The following is a 24,674-nucleotide window of genomic DNA, read 5'->3' on the forward strand; positions in this document are numbered from 1 at the left end:
ATTTATACCTAGAGTTCTGTGCTAAGTGCGTTAGCATTTTTTCGCTCAGGGCTAATTTAGACACTTCTTGTGAGACTTGTGTTTTCGGCTTAACAGGTTAAGTATGTTAGCATGCATACATTTCCTCAGGGAACCATACATTTTGATTGCAAGTCATTCAATAGTTATGAGCTATTTTAGTCCGAACCAAAGTCCAGTTTTCAACGTAATGATATTGCCAACCCTAAAACGAAGCTGGTCGCTAAGAACTCCATAGCCTTTTATCTTCCCTCGCTAGGTGTTATATTGCCATCGCTATAAGGTGTGTGTATATTTGAACATATCCACAAACACACTGTAAGTCCCCTGAAACCACAACCTCACACTGTTAGACTTTTTCATTATATAGTGCAGCTTAGATAAAAGCAGACATAATTCCAGGTGCACTTGTCTACCCCATTGCAACTCCTCATCACAGTTGCTGTGCAAAAGTTATGCGAGCAGAGCTATAACTCTGACCTTCTCATATTGGCTGAACATCCAAGAAGCGAACGCAGCACCGAGTAACCTCACGTCGGCTAATCAACAGGTTAAAGCTGTCACACAGCAAGAAAAAGTCCCAAATTCAATTCCTGGGCACAGCTTTCTGTGAATTTACAAGTAATCCTCTTATTTCGAAGAACTACAAATTTGGAAGACCCCAAAGCTAAGTCAAACTGTAAACAGTCTTTAAAACGCAAATGTGTTTGTACACGATGAATTATCCTTCCAGTACATGCCATCCAGAGAATCCACACAGATGACGGAGGGTTTCTTCAGATTAATAATATATACAGGACTAAACTACTCCTTTTTGGAATGAAATTCAAAAGGAAATATACCAAAGGCAGGCACCGACATTGCAGAGGGACAAACACTCTATTATAAATGGTGTTTATTCTGTACAAGCAAGTATTGTACTCCATCATTTGCACACACTAGTTTTCTGTCAAACATTATACATTTTAATGGGCATGAAAAACAAAAAAGGGAAAGTATATTTGATTTTTTTTTTTTTTTTTTTTACAAAGAAATCAGAATCAGACAACGATTAGAATCAGAATTTTAAAAAGAGAGAGAAAATATACAACATATTTGAAAAATGATAGGTATTGTTTGGAATAGCAGTTAAGGATCAGTGTTTGGATAAGGAATTATAAAGAAGAGAAAACAAATCTTATGACTACCAGGCCTGGTGTTTTTAGAGATTAGTCATGTAAGCCTAACACTAAGATAAAAGGACAAGACTGATGAAAGCAAGGATATTATAAAAATGTGTTATGGGGTTCATGGGATGACCTTCATACAGGAGTGCAGGATCTCGAGGCCGTGAAGTTCCCGAAGTTTGTGGATATGTCTGGAATTGAAGAAAGGAGGATGTCAATTGAAAGCACATTTAAAGTATGTTCAGTGGGGTCAAATTCAACTGACAGCATTTCCTTGCTCCGATTTAGCTTATATGTTTATAAACCTTGATTGAAAACCCACTGAATACAATTAACTGCACATCATTTGGAGTCAATCATTGGGGTGGAAGGAACTGCCTCCAGAGCTTTTCTACAATACCTTTTTTTCCATTTGAACATTCAAATATTTGTCTCATTATACTGAGTTGAAACAATGGGTCACGTTTATGATTAGTTGATGGACAGAAAATTAATTAACTACTTTGACAACGATAACTAATTTGAAACATCCCATCTTCTTCCTATTTGAGAATCAGCTGTTTGTCTCTCTCATTTCATGTCTTTGGAGAAGCATTTCATGACAGCTTGGACTCTGGACAAATTCCTCTTGCCATTTTTCACAATTTTGTGACATTTACTGACAAAAATAAATTGAGAAATAGCTGGCAGACTAATGGATATTGAAAAAAACACATTAGTTTTAACCACAAACTGTATCCAACAGACAAGAAGCGTTGATCGACTAAATGAACACACATTTAAGCTATCAAACAAATGCAGCAAATTTAGCATTCAAAATAAGTGTAGATATTAATAAAAAAGTGGTCATGTTGTGGATATACTGTGCATTAGAGTAGTTATTCACACAATGACTGCAGAGTCAAAGTGGTGACAGTAACTTGAAAAATTAAATGAAAATACAGAATATAAACACTGCATAATAAACAATATTTAAATACTGACTTTGATATGCAAACGCCAATATAATAAATATTTCCAGCTGAGCCAGAACTCGTAAATGTGCCTAATGTGTGACGACTACCATAACATCACATACTGTAGTGTCATATCAGTGGGACTTTTTATCTTGTCCATCAATGCTCCTTCCGGCTAGTTTCTAGAATGTAATCAGCAGCATGTGGTTTATAGAATGAGGTGAGAGGGCACCTGGGCTCAAATCGACACAACTTCCCCAGAGCAATGGCAGCATTTTGCCGCACAGCTGTCCTCTTAGCGTCCCCCGCTGCGTGGCGCAGCAGCAGCCGCACAGTATCAGTGCCCAGCAGGCGGCTGGCAATTCCCTCCAACTCAAGGAGGTGGGCCAAGCACAAGGCTGCATTTCCTGACACCATCTCATCACAGCTGGAAGCCAGCAAACGACGTAAAACAGACAGTTCTGTGTAAAACAATAAATAAAAAGTAAATAAAAAGAGAATAGTGTTTTTCAAATGTAATAACAAACACACATGTATTGACATGAAAATCAACAAATATACTGCACACTGCAGAGAAGCAGAAACACACTCCATTTGCATATTAGGTCAACCCTAAAATGTTATTCATAAACTAATGAATGTCAATCATTCCTCACTTTTATCGGATTGCACCAGCTCCTCCCGGGCCGACTGACTGGCAGCAGTGCAGAGAGTCAGAGTCTTAATGGCATACTTAGTGGCAGTCTGCCCTGTTCCCTTGGTAGGAAGACAAAGAAATAACAATCTCATTAAACATGTTGAACGTAAGGCTGAAAACAACGTTATGTTGACACTTGTTACTAGTAGAAAATACCCAGTTACCCAGTTAAAAATAAATGATCAAGTACACTATCCATGTCAAATCTGGTTTTTTTCCTCATGTCTTCATGTAAATATCGTCATTCCACAACGTTAAACACGTGTTGCTGTATTAATAGATATTGGTTGTATGTACAGATACTGTATGCACCTTCAGCAGGGGGAGCATGAGCCGGACCACACCCCCCTGAACAACATGCTGAACGGCCTCAGGGGACTGAGGGAGGACAGTGCTCAGCACACCCGTGGCTCTCTGGAGGACAAAGAACATTGTTGGCATTAGAAATGGAGATTATATAAGAGGAAGAAAAATATAGGAAGAAAGACGGATAAAAAACACAGCAGAGAAATACACAGGGTAGCAGAGCATCAACAGAAAAGTGTTTTCAGCGAAAGATAGCTAGCAGACAAAAAAAAGACTTAAAGAATATTAGAGTCTAATAGAAGTGGAGAATAGGAAAAGACAATTATGAAATCAGAAGGTCTTCTGGAGTGTGTTAACAGCAGTTAAGTACAGAAAGTCCTATGTTAAAATAATGAAAACATGTTGGACTGATTATAAAATGTGTTTAATTAGATTCTCTCGAGTAACTTCTAACAATTCTTGCCTCCTGCTCACATGCTCCTCACACCTCCCTTTCAGAAAGCTTAACTTAAATCTATATACTCAAAGTGATAACAAAACAGCCCCAAACGCATTACTTTGGGCTTTAGGGCTTTGGTGTAGCCTTGAATATACAATAAAGAGCAAAGTCAAGTCAAGAAAAGACACAAACTGAGAAAAACATCAGGGACATTTTAAATAGAGGGTGTTGGGACCAGGTGACAATGACGGAAAAAGTTACAGGAACACAGTGTGTGAGCACTAAAATAGAGTAAAGAGGCAGATGGGTGGAAGTGTGTGACTCTGAGGGCATTGTGTAGGCAGTGTGAAACTGCTCTAACAGCCATTAGCACAGGCCCAGCACCTGGAGCTTGAGCTTTAATCAACTGTAATGACACATAGGACCCTCTGAACATTGTGGATGGCTGTTACCACCTTTCTGGCACATTGCCAATGACTTCACAAGCAGCAAAAGCCCCATTACTCAACGCCGATGTCTTCTATTCCGCCAAGTTTCCCTGAAAGGATGTTTTTTATCTTTTTAAGGATGTATGGACGTTAGGAAAACAAACTGAATGTTTTCAACATGCATCATTAGTAACGGTTAATAACGAGTATTAATACTTTTAAAACTTTTCTTGGTCCTAAGCCAAACATATAAATGTAATGGGAGTTATGGTACAGTAAAGCAACAAAATTAATGACATGTAAGGGTTAAAGTAAAGCTCTTGAGTACTGTTGTGTAGTGCCAAAGTAACTCACAGTTATTACTCCTCCGTCACTATCCCTCAGCAGGCCCAAGGTGCAGTCGCAGAGTGAGACAGCATGCTCCTACAAAGAACGGGAGAGAAATGTGACTAAACCAATTTTCAGATACGTTTTACCCCCTGATGTCACACATCATGGTTCACATAAGTATCCTTTTATTTAATATTGATGACATACATATTTTTAAAGTGGTGTACAGCGAATGTTCTTTAAAAACATGTAATTCTTTCATTCACGTTGAATGTCAGTTCAGCTTTACTTTATATTGGATACAGTGTCATGATGTCATCAGTTTTTAAAGTGCGGCAAGTAAATGTCTCACATGACTTTTTTCTTACCTTAATGGTTGGAGAGGTGATAGTTGAAAGGTTGATGATCAACCCAAGCATAGGGTAAAGGATTTCTTTGTAATCACTCGCACTGCATTGCCTCTACAAAAACAGCCAACACATTCTACACTTAATCAAATCAATACAGAAAGTTTAAAAACTAAAGGTAATATTTTAACATATCCAGGCTACAAAGTGTCTCACTGTGTCATTCAGAGCACACTGTGGTGTTTCAACTCAATGAACAAGGGATTTTAACTTTACTATAAGAAGCAAAAAAGTCATTGTACTTACGATGGCGACCACAAAAGCCTTCCAACATTCTGGATCATGGGCTAAATTGTGACGAATGACATCATCTCGAGCAAGACAGCCAACAGCTGATATCAGTGATGGAAGGACCTGCCGATTGGACTCGCTGATATTTGCCTATAAAATGAAGAAAACATATTTGTTCATTTGCTCACACACACACACACACATGCACACCTGAATATATTGAGTGTATATATCAATATGAAAACTACTTTGTATCTACACATAGAGTACATAGCTTACCAGTAATGTTGTAAATGGCACAATGACAGAGTCTTTCAACACGCCTCTTAACTGAAGGCAAAATCTGTAAGACAAGATGAAACATCGCTACCATACTTAACATACGATAGGTACAGAGTATGTGTATTAGAGTACATAATGGTTCCACTATTTAACAGAACTAACCAATATATAACTCATTGTTGTATTCAAATGAACAAGGACACTTTGGAGAGGAGGAGGTGAGTAGAGAGTAAAGTTGAATCTTCCATTTAAGTTACACAATCATCCAATTGACAATATGGATTAACTGTAACACATCACAATCCAGTTGCTTTGACTAATGACTGAAACAAAAATACAGTGTGCTCTGTGTCATGTGGGGGGGAGGAGGCTGCTGCAGATGTTCTACCAGTCTGTGGTAGCCAGTGTGCTCCTCTTTGCTGAGGAGTGCTGGGGTGGAAACACCAACACAAATGATGCTGACAGGCTAAACAAATTTGTGAGGAAGGCTAGCTCCGTTGTTGAAGTAAAACGGGACTGAATCTGGGGTAGGTGGCTGAGGAGAGGACGAGGACGAAGCTGGACATTATCCTTGAGAACACCCCCCTCCATGCAGAGCTAGTGAAGATGAGCAGTACATTCAGCCACGGACTAATCCCTTTTACCTTGTTGTGATATCTAATTTTAACAGTTACTTATATAATGTAATTTTAAATGTTATTATCCTCATGTGAATCTGTACTGTCCTGTTTTCATTCTCACTCTGTTGCTGCTTTAAAATCCTGAATTTCCCCACAGGGATAAATAAAGGTCCTATAAAGATCTTGTCTTATCTTATATAGTATTATATTATCTTATGTAGTGTTATATGCATTGAAACATGTTTGCAAATGTATATGTAATATGTAAATGTTTCACAATATAGATTTTATTTTATTTGGATCCAATATGGAATTTGGATTGGTTGTATATTATTATCCTCAAAAAGTGAAGTGAAAAACCTCAGTAGCACATAATACATTTGTGTTGGGTAACTCTCTTTGAGCTACAGACAGGGAAATTGATCTTCCCCTTTCACTGCTTGACACCTCGACTTATTTCCTGCTGTGTTGGAGCCTGGGTTTCCCTTTCATGTCTTGTTTTCATGAGGCGCCAGAGAGGAAGACAGGTTGAGAACGGCCTTTTGCCTTTTCAAGTGACCTTAACCCTTGGATAGCACATGTTGAAATATTAAAGATGCCACACCATTTGTCAGAGGAGCCCTCCTGCATGATGAATACATGGATTTTAGAGTGCTTTAAATATATATGGATATATTCGAGGATAATAGAGCGGTGAGTCATATCCTGAGTATCTGAAACTATGAATTTCCTTGTTCAGTAACAAAGTTTTTTTGTGAGGCTGTGTATCAGTTATACTTGTTTTCTGCCGCAAAGTTCTCCAGAATCTTGACAGCTGTGTTCTGCTGCTTCGTTGGCTTTAAGATGCACGCCATGAGGTTCCTCACAAACCTTGAGATTCAAAGGGGTAGAGAGTAGAGACAGAAAAAGAGAGGAAATAAGAATAGAAGAAGGAGAGAGTGATGGAAAGGAAAAATCATATAAGTGCGATAATAATGCTAATCAGGAGCAACAATATAATTCATTCCTAATTTTCTGAAAACCAAAAGCTGCAGCTCCGATAATATCAGACACAGGATAAGAAATCACTTAGGCCCCTTTTTAATCTATGGAAACTATGTCCCAGACCGATGATTTCTAACAATTCTTGAAATCTCATTAAATGGACCAGGACTGAACTATTGTCTTTCCACTAATTTCATTAAGGGAAACAATGTAACATGTAAGATCATTTAAATACTTCGAGATGGGACTACCTAAATGAGAAAAACATTGAATAGTTTAGTTTATAGGAAACATGCAGAAAACCTACTACATCTGAACATGGAAACATTACTCCAGCTATCTTGTCGCTCTTGTCTGTTGCATGTGATGTAAATGTGCATAAAGTGAAAGTAAATGAATGTCTTACTTGTGCCCATTCAGGTTGTCAATAACCAAACGTCTGCCATGTGGCGTCTGTGAGTACAAACTTAGTAATGCCAGGCATTCTTCCCGCACTGCAACATGCTCGGCTGTTACCAAGTCAACGATGGACCGTCTGATGAATGGGCACGTTATCAACATTTTCTGGTTTTCATCTGAAAACAAAAGGAAAACATGTTATGTACAAAATATGAGCTCAGTGGACACCACCTAATCTGTTAACACAATTATAGGAATATTAGGCTGAAGAAACACTTTGTTGTTAATAGGGTATTAATAAACACACACACACTGAGTATCACAGTTGGCACAGAGGGTGGATTTGTTGAAGCCCACACAGCTTGTTTGATTCAAAGTGGAAATAAAGGCTTGACAAAAGAAAGGCTTACTATAACAGTGACAAGCTGTGCAGTAATGACACAATGCAGAATAATAATTCATTTTGTACCTCTATTCCCTGTTAACTTACATGTAATGAGAGCATCTGGCTACATAAACAAGACAGAACTTGAAATGTAACTCAATGTAATACATACTGTTTCCACAACAGATAACCCTCCATAACTTCAGAGCAGACACACACAACTCCTGGCATCCTGGATCCTTTGTTTCCTGCAAAAGGCAACTGCAGAGAAGATGAAGCTCAGTGATCAGTGTTTCATTGTTCTCTTCTAATTGACATAATACAAATCAAATTTAAATATTACTCTGAAATAATTTAAATGTAATTTATATGCAAGTATGCCTCCACGCAAAACAAAGGATGAAATAAAAAAATGAAAAACAGAACGTAACACATGGCCAAGTTTAAAACACCAGACACATGTAGCAATTACACAGTTCACTAGATGCCATCTCATCTCAGATAAATACGATGCATTCATGGGTAAACAGCAAAGCCCTTATTTTTGACGTACAAAATGTAAGGCGACTATCAAACACTAATAATAAATAACAATGAATAAAATGTTTTTCAGTATAGCTATATAAAGGAAATAGTGCAATAAGAATAGACAAACACTTTTTTGTGAGCATGCAGTATGAACTCGGGCTAATAATGGCTTAGTCATCATAAGGCACTTTGCCCTTCAATTTATCTACATCTCTTGTAGGAACCTTATGTGTGTTAGCAACTTGGCCATCGCTCAGATGCTACTTGACAAGTCATCAGTTATCCCACTAAGGGGTTTGAACTTGACGTCACTTTTGTGTCTGCCCTGAGGAAGATGGAATGTATTGGCTCAATCTTACAGGATGATCTATAATCCTTATATTTGTTACATGCTTTTTAGAAGATATTCTGTGAGCAATTGCCCCAACACTTTTTTTTTCTTTAATGTAATTTGTTCTTAATTTCTTTTTGGATTTCTGTGGGTTTAACACCACACAAACCCTTGAATTTCCTTTAGCTCTTAAATTCTAAACCAGACAACAATGCACCGGCTGACTTCATTGTGTGTGACATGGTTCACAAAGGTTTCAGTTAGTTGCATCTGGCTCCCAGCAGTATTCTTTATGGCTATTTTATTGTAATATCAATGCACTCTCTATCTCTCGAAACACAGTAACTATAATATAATGTCAGTGATAACAATGAAAAAAACTGAAAAATGTGTGACTAGTTAACAATAACCTTACTGATCTGAACTGAGGGACTTATAATTGATATCATGTGCAAAACACCCCCTTTTTCAGGGACAAAACACAGGGCTCATATTAGCGCTCATCTCAATCTTCAATGTGATCGCCTTTTCCTATTTGGCTGAAAGCACAAAAACCAAAGAGAGGGCGGGAGAGGATGGAAAATGATCTCTCAAGTTTAGGCCACCATTGTGTCTGTATGCGCCGGTCTCTGGGTCCATCTGTCATAGCGCCACTGAAAACTGACAGCTACCTCTCTCCCTCTGGTCTCCTTACCTCCTCACTGTGTCATTGCTGCCAATGATACTGAAGCCATTGTTCAGTCTGAAAAGGGTCTGGCCTGTACCTGATAACGAGAACAGTAGATAGTGTGAGAGAATACAAAAAACTACATATCAGCACCAGGTAGCCAGCTACAGCTCTCGGATTTAGAGACATGGGTTGGAGAGAAAAGAATGAATAAAATATGTTGAAAGAGTAAGGTATAATGAGGAATGGTCTATCTTCCACTTACAATGATTTGTAGTCTACTAAAGTACAGCAGGACAGTTAGGGAGCAGTTTAGGGGTGAAAGCCTGTAATGTCAGCCCTGCTGAGTTCCTTTCAGTTCTGAGTTATGTAAGGTTGCCCTTTCCCGTTGAATGGTACTGTGAGACAGGCATTATATCTTTGGAGGTACACTTTGATTCATCTAAATCAAGAAGAGCGATCGGATAAGAAATGTTTGCTATTCTGCAGTGGACAGCCAGTGAAAAGGAATAAGGCATTTTAAGGTCAAAGCAAAAATAGAGGGTTAGCAATACACAATGATGTGGGTTTTATACAGTTTTATGGTTTACTGAGTGTCAAGCTTCAAGCTTCACTTGGTCAATTCCATCAGTCTTGGCTGTGTGGTCAAATTACCTGAAGATGTACACAACCTGTTCAAGAGCAGTAATGGGGTGGAGCATTGCAGAGTCACTTTTTTACAATTTCTTTCGTAATTGAAATATAATCAAAATGAAATCTCCGGAGAGGGCGGTGGTGGCGAAGTCCATAGGGACTGGCAACTGGTCACCAGTTCAAGTCCCGGCGAGACCAAGTGCTACCGAGGTGTCCCTGAGCAAGGCACTGTTCCCTACACTGCTTCCCGGGCGCAGTTCATAATGGCAGCCCACTGCTCCTAACACTAGGATGGGTCAAATGCAGAGAAACTATTTTGTTACATAGTACCTGTACTGTGTAATGACAATAAAAGTGAGGGCTTTTGACCTTGAGGAACTGTACTCCTTGGTTGTTTTACAAATGCTGCAATTTTAGTTGCTAAGTCATATCTTAGGTCAAAAACATTTAAAGAAATGTCAGCGGCAATCAGAGGAGTGAACAACCTGGTGGAGAGCAGCTGCTGCCAATGGCCCTCTTTATAGTAGAGTACTTTAAACAGATATCCTGGAATATATTGTGCCCAACACATTTACCACAATCACAATATATCAATTTGGTTTTCCATGCTGAGAAAAAGCTGTGAGGGCATTTTCTGATGCAGCACTGTGCTAGTTCTAAGCCAATGCTTGATATGATTTGCCATCTGCAACCATTTCCACACATTATGTTGCAGCATGGAATTTGTTTTCTCTCCTTTTAGTGTTACTTTGATAAACAGTTGCAGTGTGGACAAATAATCTTTTTCAACTACGTTTTAGAAGCTGTTTCTGAGAATTGTGCAAGAAATTCTGGTACTTATTTTGACAACTCTTTTGACATCCTGTAAAATATATATAAGCATTGATAATTCCACGGAATTTGACAGGACTCCGTCAAATTCCACCTAGAGGTCCTTAGTCTAGAGTCTAGACTGTCAAAAATCCACAAAGCCAACGAAACAGGAACCATCACTCTCTAGCTACCTACTCTAATTCTGACAGGGTTATGTGCAGGTAATGCCACTGAGGTTAAGGAATGGACAACTGCTATCACATGTGTTCCATTAAATTGCACCCACGACAGCCACAGAAGGCTTAATAGTGTTTGCTGTCACCTTGTAACAACCCCCCTCTGTACCTGCTGTGAACACAGAATACAACGAAAAATCGCCTACACAATCCTGTCCTTACACTATGTCGATATCTTAATGCTGGGCATTTCCTTTTTTAATGTTCATTATGTTTTACAACACCACTTAACTGGTGGAACTGCTTACCTTGCTAGCTCAGAATGGCCCACTCAGCAGTTCAGCAACTAAACTATATTATCATATGTACACCAGAGGGAGGTCTAATTCTGCTAGTTAAGATACTCAGAAAAAGACCACGAAACGAATCCTATCAGCAGAAATATTTTTCTACAGTTATTGCCAGAAAGTAGGCACATTGTTCTTCCTGCTCTGATAATGGAATACATATACAAATAGAGTTGTTTTGCACAGGAATATGTATGCAGCTGTTTAAGTGTCATGTTATAGTGTTACATGTTGTCGTGGCTCACCACACTAGCTAGCTCTGGGGTTTTGCTCTTTCGGTGTGGCTTTATAGTCTTTATTGGAAATGTGCGCAGTGTGACAAGCAAATGGAGTGTGAAGAGAATCAGTGATGGACAGTGTTAAGTCTCACCCTCTCTTCCATTGCAGTAGTAATAATAATAATCAGTTGCTGCAGCCCTGTTTGACCTGATGACATGCCCTAGAACGTTTGCTGTGAGAGCTTGAGTACAAACTGGTGACCCAGTGAAGGAAGATTAAAGAGAACGAAGATTAAAAGAGAAGGCTAAATATAATGCGCAAAACTCTCCAAATAATACTCACAGTCAGTAACTGCTAGTGACAGAGTCTCCAATCCTCCACAGTAGAACATGGGAAGCTGGCCAGGCCGAGACAACTTCTCCAGCAGCACGGGCACTCTTATGGCATTCGTCTCGCCCATGGCAAAATCTTGCATTGCATTTATCTCCTGACTCTGTCTCTCCTCTTCCAAATCAACCTGGTCCAGGTATTCTGCACGGAGAAAATGTATTCAATAGCAGACACTGAACTTTGACTGTCACAGAAAAGAGAGAAGGGGAAGCCTCATTGTATCGCAAAAGCATATCCGGAGGCAACCACCCCACCTGCCTATTGCCATAAACTATAAATGAGGACTTAAGTGGGTCTGTAGTATTGAAAATGTAATGCTCGCTACATATGGCAATAGAAAAGAGACTGAGATACAGTGCATATTTGTGTGATAGCCATAAAGTAGCAGCGTTTATTCTCAGCAACATTTTGTAGAAAAGAGTGCTGGACCTTAAAAGGTCAAACTAAGGAAAGCTCAATATGTCTTTGTTGGCTTGGCAGTAGTGGCGTATTAATCTTAAGGATGTGTCAAAACCTTCCAAATAATAGATCTGCAGTCAGTGAGACCACAACAATAGCATCCAACTCACCAACAAGGCCATTCTCAACTAAGTATTGTATAAATAAAACTATGGAATAATAATAAAACTGAATCATGGGATACAAAAAACGTTTAATGGGTAGTCATGTTACATAGCCAAAGAAGGCAGATATCACAAAGGACTTGAATATGTTAAAGATGTCCTTAACTGACCCCTGAAACCCCCCTTTACCTTTCACCATTTTCTCCCTCGCAGGTTCAATTTCCGTCATCTTTTCAAAGCATTTTCTGGACTGAAAAGAGAAGAATTTAGTTCATCACTGCTGTGTGCTTCACTTCTAAAGCTATGGAAATCAATATCATTCTGGTGACTACATAGAAAACGATGATGCAATTTAATATTTTTTTACCAGATATCAATATTAAAGTCAAGGCTTGCCTCTAAACGGATCGAAATGCCTACAAAAAAAAATATTTTACAGAGGATTGCTTTGAGGCTAGGCTGTGTGTGTGCAACATATTTAATTTAAAATTCCTATTAACCTGCTTTATACCAGGCAAACCGCTTTCATTATGTACCCATGTTCCTGCTAGTTAGAGGAGATTTGATCTGTATACAAGAGCAATGTGTAAGAAGCAGTGGTGATTAGATGCAGTGACATATAATCATACTCACCTCATTATATTTCTTTAATGCCAGATATGCTTTGCCCATGTGGAGGTGAGCCTTAATGCACCCCTCATTACACTGACAGAGATACAATGATGATGGGAAGAGATTAGTTGAAGCACTTCATCAGCAACACATCTACAAGTACATAATGGTGATCTAATGCGTCTCCGTTGATACCACTAACACAAGAAGAGGTTAATGTTCAATATGACCTTCAGAAATACTCTCTACAGTAGAAATGTGTTGCAATGATAGTTTCTTGAGTCAAGATAGATGTATTACATTTAAGACTGTTAAATGCCAGAGGGAATTGAATATAAGACTTTTTTTTGCCCGAATGCCTAGATCTACGTGATTTAAATGTTAAAGGCATTTGGTAAATTGTCTAAAAAAAATAGATGTTACCAATTATTTTGAGATGTTGTTGCATTTAAGACTTAAGATTGATTGTGAATATCATAATTAATAACCAAATTAGGTATAATAACTTTTCAAGGATGATCAAATCAAGTTGCTTTTTAGAGCATACATCCAAAACTAGAGAAATAATTGTTCATTGTCAAATTGCGTTTAGCTCGAGTGAACTCAAGAGAACAAAACTCCATGCCAATCGACTATTCCGTTTTTTTTTCTCACAAATATCTACTTTGAGCTCCAAGCATGACAAAGAATGCACGTCAGGTGACACTTTGACGAATGAGGCAGCGATTGACTGACCCCAGTTCCTTACCTTCAGGGCCCATTCACAGTCACTGATGGCCTCCTTGTACTTCCCCAGCTTGATGTACGCCTAAGTAGATATTTGAAATTGGACAAGGCAGTCCAGCAGTGTAATTATAGAGTAGACTTTTAAATGCTGGGTCTTTGGAACTAAGCGTATTGTTTGCACAAGGCCATTATCATATCCAAAAGGAAATACCTTCAGTGAACCAAAAGGATTTATCAATATGGTATAATGCTAGGCGCACAAAGGCAGACTCTTTCTGATTTCTTCTTCTTTTAACTAATTGAAATACAAAAAAACAACAATTTGTGTTGTTTTTGTAGCAAAACATATGAAAGATTAAATGGATATTGATATTCACTTGTGCTCTGTTGGTGTACAATGGCTGAATGTCCCGTAGTTCAGCCAAGCCATCACTGTAATACTTCACAGCAGTTTCATAGTCTTCTTGAGCGTAAGCTTCGTTCCCCTTGTCTTTGAGTGCTGCAGTGACATTAACGGTAAAATATTTCAACTGATGTATTTCTAGTCAAACAGAGCAGCAGATTCTACAAAAATGTCATTTCCAACAGCATCTTTAACAGAGAATCACTTACCATGTGCCTTATTTGCTTTTGCAATTCTCCGTAAGCTCCTGTCTTCAACATCTCTCTCCATAATCCTCATGAAATTGTCTGGGGAAAAAGAAGGAAAACACGAGTGCCAGAACAGAGAAAGAGTAAACATTAAATACACACTATTTGTCATCAATTTCAACCTTAAGCTTTCCCTAGTCAGAGTTTTGCTACACATTTTAAATAAGCAAAACCCGAACATCAATGAAAGTCAAATCAAAGATGTATCATAGACGAAAGAAAGTCATCACTCAACGTTGTTCACTTCATCACTCAGGGAACTTATGTGTGTGATTGTTCATGCTAAAATGTTCTCCCAATGACATATATTGCTCCAAAGTCCAAAGTAATGAATATTAGTTGAAGGTTAATGTTGTGCTTGTTTTGCATTTGCATCTTTAAGGCTATTGATGAGTCAATTAGATGTTTTTAGTAAATTCCTCAAAGGCAAATGAGAAAAATGAATTCTGGCCATCATTTTCCAATTCTGATCTAAATTGTTTTCTCTTGTCTGTTTAGAGTTCAGAAAAGGTGAAAACCTTTCGAGGTTTCTTATTTGTTTCCTATTTGTGAAATAAAGTGGTTTGTCGGTATAACTTTAATGTGTTCCTTATTTCTGCCTATAAAAACAGCTGGGAAATCATTTTGGCCACCAGAGTGCCCCCATTAGAAAAGAGATTACTAGATGTTTTTTTCAACCTTGTCTCTCAGGGCTTTTGTACATGCTATATGGAATACCACATTAGAAAAGAGGCCTTGAAAAGGAAGAGTATACGAGTGACATATTGCGAAAAAAGTAATACCTGCTATTAAGATCATCACAGCAACTTCTCTGCACTACACGCTAACCTACAGCCGGCTCCTGTTTACATGGCTGCCCCCACATTTTCCAATACTTTTCTATAGTGTTTTGCCGTTGTGGCCTAAACAGTCAATACTACAAATCTCCTATCCACCAATCATTTTAAGAAGCGTCCACACAAAAATATCAATCATGTCCAATGAGTCCAATGATTAATTTCCTCTATTACATAGCAGTACCCTTCTCCCCATGAAAACTCAAACTACTTCATGTATAACGAACAACAATCAGAATAATGTTTGAAAATCCCAAACAGATACAGAGAGTTTACTGTATTTGTTGTCGTATTTTTTGGCTCAGCGAAACCATTCTTTCAATGCACGATGAGGACATAAACGTGAGCTTAAACATTGTTTAAATTCAATGCAAGGGACAAACATATAACCCGCTCACCTGGACTTCCATTCTGCAGACCCTGTAAAACAAGAGAAGAATGATGAAAAGAATGTTTTAAAAAGTATTTAAAAAGCTAAAAGTACTTTCAAAAAGTAAAACACGTAATGAAATATCTAATAAATAAATAAAATAACAATGACAAATAGAAAATGAAAAATACAAAGACATAAAAAAGAAAGGGCCAGGACGGTTTCACGAGGAATCAGCTCTGGATGTGCTGCATTGAAGGAGACAAGGTTTTATTGATAGGGATTATATTGTCCTTTCCGGTCGAAGACAGCTGTTCCAGGTTAGGGTGGTCTAATTCCAATTCCAGTTTTTCAATAAAATAAGAAAAGCAGCCAATATGCTGGATACGCTTTTTAAAATCCCACGGGCTTATGTACTGGCTACATGACACATCACTGTCAAGGGTATCATGCATGTTTGTCAAAATAGAAAAAAAGTGCAAAAGTCCAAGAAAAATGGAACAGGATTATAATATAGGTAGCCACTATCAGACCTATTATTGTGAAGAACTTTATTACAAGAACTTGCCAGGAAAGCTGATATAAGAGAAGATAAATGAAAAGTTTGAGGAAAAATCTGTTTTTTTAATAGATAGATACGCAAAACATCTTCAGCTGTTCGTCATCTAATTTATAAATGAATTTTATGAACTGTGAACGTTTTTCGAATGTACTTACACTACAAGAAAGGGAAACATTTCTGGGGGTTGTTATTTATTTATAGGTAATTGTGCTTTGGTTTTACTCGTCAGGCCCACTTGAGATCTTATTGGTCTGTATGTGGTCCATGAATTACAAAGACAGCAATGTGTTAGGGCAACATTAACAGCAACTGTATTTTGGGTGTCTTTGTTTGTATGTCTTACCAAGGAAGGCTGACCTGGTGTGTTTGTGTTGATTGTAGTCTTGTTGACTGTTGTCCTGCAGGGCTCGTCCAACTCAGCAATGTATCCATCAGCTGTCTCTATTGCTTTTTGCTGGATTGCAACGTCAGAGGACTTTAGATCCTTAACTAGCTCACCTTAAAAGAATGAATGATACTGTTAACAGCCTTCACACAAACGTTATATATTTATAAAAATCACATGTATAATAGGAAATTGTCAATTGTATCAACAATGTTTATTTTGACCTGATTTAAGTGTTAAAAGTGTTAAAAGTAACACCATGTAATAAGGGTAAAATAAAGAAATATAAAACAAATGTGTGCTGAGGTAGCATTCTGCCTTTAAAAAGTTAAATCAATAACGTTTAAAAAAGTAAAGTGGCAATGTAATGTCTAAAGTTTAGCTTCAATAAATCCAAGGAGTTTATGAACCACAGACACAAGAGTGAGTTGGAAGGCATACCTGCTTTGTGAAACAATACATATTGAATCTGCCATTAAGCGTCAAATTATTTGGTACATGCAATCCAACATGTCTGTTTAGCTTAGCTTATTACTGACCTTCATTTTGCTACTTTAGACTCTGGCACATGATAACCTAATGTTAGCTGTTAGCTGTTTCGATTATCGCTAGTAACGGTATTGCACTTAATAAGGCTAACCCATATTTTACTCACTTATTTGGTCAACATTCTTCAAAAAACTCTCGAAGTCTTCAAGTGTGTCCATGATGCGTTGGCTCTTTCCAGCCTACTTCTATTATTTAACAAGAATGGTAGCTTTATGTTATGTATAAGTTGTATAACACTTAGCAAACGCTGAGTTTAGCCTACTTTTCACAGCGTCAGCGTGTGTGCGTTTGTTCGGTTTCCTTGGTGACGTGATGCCTTCACTGCCGCTCGTAAAAGATAGTACACACAATTGTTGTTTTGCCACAGAAGATAATACATGTAGCCTACATAAATAATAACTTAGGTCAGTGGATGATTGTATATATCCAGTATATTACAGAACGAAGTCTTATGAACAAAAGTGGTATTTCATTTTAAAGCTTGCCATAAAAGCATATCATCATCACAGAAGTAGCCTATGCAATTCACAATTTGTGTGATCTTCATGACAGCACTTCTCACTCAGAATCTGTGTTCATATTTTTCCCTCTATAAAAAACGACGTAGTTTCACAGTTTTATGAATCAGTATTTATAAATGTATTGCTGCCGTTAGGCCTATACTCTTTGATATTGTGTTCATTAGACTGTAAAGTGATTCAGAGGCCCCCTTTTCCTGCATATTCTGTGCTTCCATACTGTGCTGTGAGTCCAGTCAGACTGGCCAAAGATATCTCCTCAACACTTCAATTAACCATAGACTGTAGGCCTATATATAAATTAAACTGATTTTTAATCTTGATATGTGAGTATCCTACACCCTATACAATAGATCAACACTGCCTCCATGTGGTTAAAGACACTTAAAGAGTCAGCTAGTCAAAAACGAATCTGAAATTAGCTGATTCTCATTATATAGAAGAATATTTATGTGGTAAAACTGTAAAGATAAGCAACAAAGCCACCAAACAGAATAGGAAATAAATGGGCTTTGATAAGCCCTGTCATCACTTACAGTAAGTGCCTCACAAATTCTGTCAGTCATTAGTGCGTCATCACTTTTTTTCCATTGAGTTATTTTTCTTTCACTGCCAGCACAGTATCCTAGAGTAGCCACAATGTGACCACACATTATCAATAAGAAACATCAAAGATTTTAAGGAAATTGTTTTTGGCCAGGATAATTTGTGCAATGTAAGTGGTAAACATATTATATTGATAAAGGATGCAATTAATATTATTTACATTGTGTTTCGTGCCATATCTACAGGATCTGTGTAATGGCTGCTCAGTGGTTGTGAACTGTTCCGCCTTGCACTTTGTGCAGCAAAGTCTTTGAAGACTGAGTGATGGAAAAAGCCAGAGGGGCCCATCAGATGAGGACAAATTGATATTGGCTCACAAGTTTGGACCCACACCAGCAAGAACAGAAAATAAGAAATATAGTGAGTGACAGAGAGGATAGTGGCAAAAACTTTTTAGAACTACTTCATGTCTAATACAGCTGTAATAAGGTTAAGAAATATAAAGACTTTCTTGTAAGGGGCCATGTATTTTCAATTCCATCCTTCAACCAAGGAAGTGCAACAAAACAACAAATCCCATTTTGTTGATAAATGGGATAATGCACAGTGCAGCTATAGCTAGCTTGGCTGTGGTTTAAAAATGATCAATCACATTTTTCCCAATTGAATATCTTTCTAATTGTGACGTCAATGTAACTGTCTTGAATGTTTACCATATTTTACATGATTCAGTAACTAAAAGTGGTGTTGTGTCAGTCAGATCTTTCTTGCAGTTTTTAGACAAAATCTCCTGACCTAAAAATTAGTACAGCTGTGAGATGAGGAAGAGGCATGTACAAAGTGACTACTGGTATGAAAAATGCAAGCTCTCACAACAACAGTGAGGAATTAATAGTGGACAACATAATTTAGCACAACTGGAATCCTAGGCTGGAGCATTGACCTCATCTTTTAAAGGCCAACGAACAAAGGCACCCAGATCCAGTCAACGACCACAAACAGTGAACCTCTTTATCTTCATTTACAAAGAGCAAATGAGGATACAAATATTCCAGGGACCCAACATTCTGAGCATTCTAGCTTGCCATTTATTTTGATTTTGTTGAAATATTAAGGTGTAGGTCAACAGAGACCACAGCCACACTTAGAAAGACAGAAAGTATGTGAGAATGAAGAGGAGTATGATGAACATATCAGAACAAATATTTGTGGATGACAATGTGAATGTATAATTTCTTTCAAAACAAAGCTAGCAGGTAGAATTGTGTTTGCTGTTTATGCATCGTCATACATACTCGGACTTTGAACATTTTATTGTAAATGTCAGTTTTAGAGAAAAGGAAAGCGGCTGCCAAACTGCAGTAGCCTGTGTTTGGATCGAAGCAGAAAAGAATGTATGGAGTTATTTCTGTGACGGCTAACAGACCATGGCTTTTTGTGGCCAACAGCTTTGGATGCCACAGTGTCGTGTCTCAGAAAAAGACATATAAAGTGTTGAGATCTCCATATTAGGTTGAATACTTAAAACGAAAGTTAATTATAATCAAATATAATCAATTATATTCTTGTATAACCCACAATGAAAATGCTTCATATTTTATGTTTTTCTATATTTACAGTATAAACAAAACAAAGTGGTTTGTTAAGTTGAGTGTATTTTACAGTATAAACAGTATAAACAAAGTGGTTTGTTAAGTTGAGTGTAAGACCTATTATGGTTTATGATGTGTCACTGAGAAGAGAGGAGAGACAGTTTCTTCTCACATCAGTTCACAGGGAGGGGGGCTCCTGACTTTTTGGAGAAATACTGAGTCCCCAAAAAGGTGGTTATGCCATAGCCGAGAATAATATTTTTTTCACTAGAGGTCATGAACTTTTTACACAAGCATGGGAAGGTGTGTCTTACAGTAGGTTTTCTGTCCTGTTTTCAGCATAAAACAGTGCGTGAGAGAGGGAAAGCTTCAGAGCTGGGTTTTCTCTCGGTAAGGTTCTCTCAAACTTGGTAAATATCGCTTGAATTTCTTTGTTGAATGCGGAGTGAATTTCTTTGTTGAAAGCTGAATGAATTGATGTGAATTTCTTTGTTGAAAGTTTAGCATCCTGCCACCTGTGAGGAAATTCCTCCGAATTAATGCGGGAATAGATGTGGATTTGAAAGTTTAGCATCCTGCCACCTGTGAGGAAATTCCTCCGAATTAATGCAGGAATAGGTGTGGATTTGAAAGTTTAGCATCCTGCCAGTGAGGAAATTCCTCCGAATTCATGCGGGAATAGGTGTGGAATTGATGTGAATTGATTTGGTGAATGAAAGTTTGAATGTGGTTTTTATCGCTGACCTTTTATGAGGAGATGCCTCTAAATTCTGTCGAACTTCAACTGAATTGGGCAGTTGAAGTTACAATTTAGTGTAATAAATGTAAGACTGTGAATTGAAGTTTCCTATTAGTAATTGACCACAGCATGAAATATTCTGTATGATTGTCATGTTGTAACGAGAGAAGGTAAAACCCTGTTCAAGTGTGGACCAATTTTTCGTCAAAAAAACTGATACCACCTTTTGGATTGGGAGAACTTAAAAGACATCTGCGCTATCCTCTCCTGCTTGAAAGGTAGGAAATGCACACTGCCACACTCACACTTAGGTATGGCCACATCTCATTATTGATATCAAAATCCTTCGGGATCGCTTAAACAGATTTAGCCAACAAGTCCTCCAACTCATACGACCAAATAGGTCGATTGTTCAAGCCCGTATTACGACCAAATAGGTTGTTTGTTCAATCGCTTAGTACGACCTATAATCACGTTTTAAAGTTTTTGACCTCTAGTGCTCCCGTTGACTGCAAACAATGATCAAATGATTTAACAGTGATATCTGCAGTACTCATCCACTAAAAAACATCAGTTTATCCTTGTTAATTACACGACATTACTTGGTTTAAATTGTGTACAATGCTTTTGTGTTTTTCCCATAGGTTTTTCCCTTTAGATTCTGAGGGACACATTTATTTTTTCAGAGGTTTTGATAGGCTAAAACATCGAACTACCCATAATCCTGGATGTTTTAGCTGCAATGCACGTCGGGATATGGTGTTTATGCGATATGAAATCAGAAAACATTTTTAAAAAAAAGAAAATAATACTTTATTATTCCGAGTGTTCTTGCTTTTCTCTTTGGAAGTCATCACATAACGGCATTGTAATACACGGTTCGGATGCATTAAATATTACACATCTGCCGTAGTTCTTTATTTATAGAGCCCTGATTAGAAGACTTCTGGACAAACTGGAAGAAATGCAGCTGAAACTGAATACGTGACGTGGATCATAAATATATCAGCAATTACACAACATCTTCCATTTCTTTTCACACAATACGTCTCCTTGCAGTATCAACACTAATTCGGCTGACTTTTATATTTGATCCAATAATTGGTAGATAGGCTGTATTTACACCATAATTAATGTTGTTCATGAAGCATTATCTAAGTTAGATCCTAAGAAACCGGCTGGCCCGGACAACGTAGAACCTTATTGCTCCACCTCTCACTACTCTTTTTAACCTCTCCCTCAGCACAAATGTAATTCCAAAAGTATGGAAGTCAGCTTATGTCTTGCCTTTGCTAAAAGGAGGGGAAGCAACTATTTTAAATAACTATAGGCCAATCTCTAAATTGTCAGTTCTGGCTAAGGTTAAGTAAAGGTGTTTTTATGTAAAAATGACATCCTGTCTAAACATCAGTCAGGCTTCAGAAAGCAACATAGCACCATCACTGCGACAATGAAAGTGGTGAATGACATTACGAGTATTTTAGATAATAAGCAGAGTTGTGCAGCTCTATTTATTGATCTTTCCAAAGCGTTTGACACCGTCGATCATCGCATCTTAAAGCAGAGGCTACTCAGTATTGGCATATCCAGCCATGCAGTGGGGTGGTTTGTGAACTACCTCTCTGAAAGGTCCCAATGTGTTCACTTTGATGGGCTGTCTTCTGAGTGGTTGAACATTGCTAATGGTGTTCCTCAAGGTTCTGTTTTAGGTCCATTTTTATTCTCCATATATATCAACAGTTTAGGTGAAAATGTGGATAACGCTACTTTACATTTTTATGCGGATGATACCGTGATGTACTGTGCAGGTCCCTCGATTAAGGAGGCGGTTGTTAAATTACAGGCTGTTTTTAACATTATTCAGACTCAGCTCGCTGAGCTTAAGCTTCTTTTAAATGTTGATAAAACCAAGGTAATGCTTTTTTCAAAAGCTAAAAAGACACCAGAGCCTGTTTTAGATATTGTTACTATGCAAGGACAAGTACTAGAAGTGGTTGCCTGTTATAAATACCTAGGTATCTGGCTTGATGATTGTCTTACTTTTAAACTTCATGTCAATAACCTGCTTAAAAAGCTGAGGGTTAGACTAGGTTTCTTTTTCAGAAACAAGTCCTGTTTCTCACTTGAGGCCAGGAAAAGGCTAGTCACTGTGACCTTTTTACCTGTGCTGGACTATGGTGATTTGTTGTATATGAATGGACCTGCCCATTGCCTGAACAAGTTAGATGCCGCCTATCACAGCGCACTGAGATTTGTCACAAATTGTAAAGCACTTACACATCACTGTACCCTGTATGCCAAGGCAGGTTTGCCATCACTTACTGTACGGAGGCTCAGTCACTGGTACACGTTTATTTATAAAGCTCTGTTGGGTAAACTCCCGTATTATATCTGCTCTCTGATAACACAGAGAGTTGCAAGCAGCTATTGTCTGAGATCGCATGATGTAGTATTGTTAGATGTGCCAAGAGCAAGGACTGTCTTAGGTAAGACAGCTTTTATGTGCGCAGCTCCACTTGCTTGGAACAATCTTCAGCAAGAATTGAAACTGAGCAATCTCATTCCTCTGCATGTTTTTAAAGCTAGGCTAAATGAAATGCTCGTTGATACTATGGGTACTTGTAAATGTCTATAACTATGTAAATGTATCCTGTAAATGTAATGGATGATGTCCTTTATTGTTTTATGTTTCATGTGGAACCTATATGCTGCAGGTCTCCCTTGAAAAAGAGATCTATGATCTCAATGGGACCAATCTGGTTAAATAAAGGTTTGAAATTAAATGAAAAATTAACAGGTTTATGATATCACTACCCCGTCTAAGACACGATCTGACTTTAATTACATTCGAGTTGAGTGTTTCGTCAAATTAAAATAATACTTCTGCATACAGTATGTGACAATGTAGCCTAACGCAGTGTCCACATGGCGGCGTGCGTTGAAGTTTGCCGGCGGGCGTGTCTGAAGCTCGACCAACAACCAATCACATGAATCTCCCGCCCCGGACACACAAGCACGCGGTTTGATTGGCTAGAGCTTTTACTGGCATATGATTTGATTGGCTGACGCTTCCATCGAAGCTTCAAAAGTTGAACATTGCTCAACTTTTGAAGCGAGCAACGCGAGCAAAGCGAAGCGACGCTCCCACAATGCAGTTCGGCAAAGTGTGACATCACCCCATTCAAAGTGAATGGGCAGAAGCGTTGAAGCTTCAACGCACGCCGCCGTGTGGACGGGCCGTAAGTGTTGCACGGCCAGATAGCCTACGGCTCGAGAAGCTGACTCAGATAAGGAAATATATGATATAGCCTATTATGATATTATATGATCGATGATGTGATTGATGATGTGATATGAATGATAAGTGCGACACGTCGCCGTCTTTCCTGCAACGGCAGTTTTTCTGTATTCCCTTTCTCCTGTAATATGACTTGATCGCTTTAAACTCCGCACCCTGAGCTCTGATTGGTCAGCAGGCGGTGCTTTCACTGACTTGATCTCTTATCTATAGACGCTGAGGCGGGCAGCGTCAGGTAAAAAAAGTTATTTAGCCTTCCCAAACCTGAGCCTCACGCGCCGCCTATGATTGCCAGCCTCCCTTGTCCCTGGTTGGCTTGCTAGCTCGTTGGTAACGTAACTGATTTCTTCTTATGTGCCTGCATCTGGCGCTGAGTTGCCATATTCCTTTTGTAAGCTCTTTTTGTTCGTGAACCACTTCCTGATATCCATTGTTGCAGATAAATATAAATGATAATAGCCAAACTAACCTAGCAAGAGTAAACTGACAGGCTGCTGTGCCGCATCTCACTTTAATAAAAACACACAACCCAGCGAAAAACCAGTCTCGCGCGCAGACTTTCATTCAGAATTTCCTAGCAAAATAAAAACGATATTAAACAAAAATAAATATTAGGACAAAGCCCTACAAATAACAACAATAAACATAATAATAAAAAAAAGTTGTATTCAGCCCTGATTAAAACAGCGGGCCCAAATCCTGGATGGGCGGAAGCAAACAAGAGACAGAAGTATTTGAATTTGATCAGACACCGAATTAATAGCATTGAAAATAATTACTTTGAAAATCATGTATCTGAATTTGTGTTCCCTCCTGCCTGATTACCCGATTGTGTTCACCTTGTGCCCCTGTGTTTTCTCCTCCCTCCTCACCTGTGTCTTGTTTTTGTGATTAGTCTTGTGTGCATTTAAGTTCTGGTTTTTCTGTCTGTCATTGTTAGATCCTTGTTTGTCGTTGACTGTGTTCACTGGGAAG

At 38.3% G+C, this 24,674-nt stretch overlaps 1 protein-coding gene across 1 annotated transcript; it reads right to left on the minus strand.

Moving 5' to 3' along the window:
* Positions 1-837: 837 nt before the first annotated feature.
* ttc12 (tetratricopeptide repeat domain 12) lies at positions 838-17,278 on the minus strand. Its single transcript, XM_034114986.1, has 21 exons — positions 17,113-17,278; positions 16,416-16,570; positions 15,539-15,560; positions 14,266-14,343; positions 14,031-14,152; positions 13,676-13,735; positions 12,949-13,020; positions 12,505-12,565; positions 11,705-11,893; positions 9,202-9,271; positions 7,821-7,909; positions 7,271-7,439; positions 6,658-6,750; positions 5,258-5,321; positions 4,994-5,128; positions 4,709-4,801; positions 4,365-4,433; positions 3,150-3,251; positions 2,797-2,896; positions 2,373-2,601; positions 838-1,375 (listed from the first exon to the last, which is right to left on the minus strand). Exons 1-21 carry the CDS (start codon positions 17,162-17,164, stop codon positions 1,306-1,308), a joined length of 2,094 nt encoding a protein of 697 aa, XP_033970877.1. The 5' UTR covers positions 17,165-17,278; the 3' UTR covers positions 838-1,305.
* Positions 17,279-24,674: the final 7,396 nt, after the last annotated feature.

The sequence above is a fragment of the Trematomus bernacchii genome, unplaced genomic scaffold, assembly GCF_902827165.1.
Source record: "Trematomus bernacchii unplaced genomic scaffold, fTreBer1.1, whole genome shotgun sequence".
Classification (NCBI taxonomy): domain Eukaryota; kingdom Metazoa; phylum Chordata; class Actinopteri; order Perciformes; family Nototheniidae; genus Trematomus; species Trematomus bernacchii.

Bases quoted from the DNA above. Each gene is read 5' to 3' on its own strand.
- ttc12 (XM_034114986.1), bottom strand. From the start codon at position 17,164: ATGGACACACTTGAAGACTTCGAGAGTTTTTTGAAGAATGTTGACCAA. The intron at 13,736-14,030 runs GTGAATATCAAT...ATATCTACTTAG, and splicing joins TGTACACCAACAGAGCACAA to GCGTACATCAAGCTGGGGAA. The intron at 5,322-6,657 runs GTATAACTGATA...CTTGTCTTACAG, and splicing joins AACTTTGCGGCAGAAAACAA to ATTTTGCCTTCAGTTAAGAG.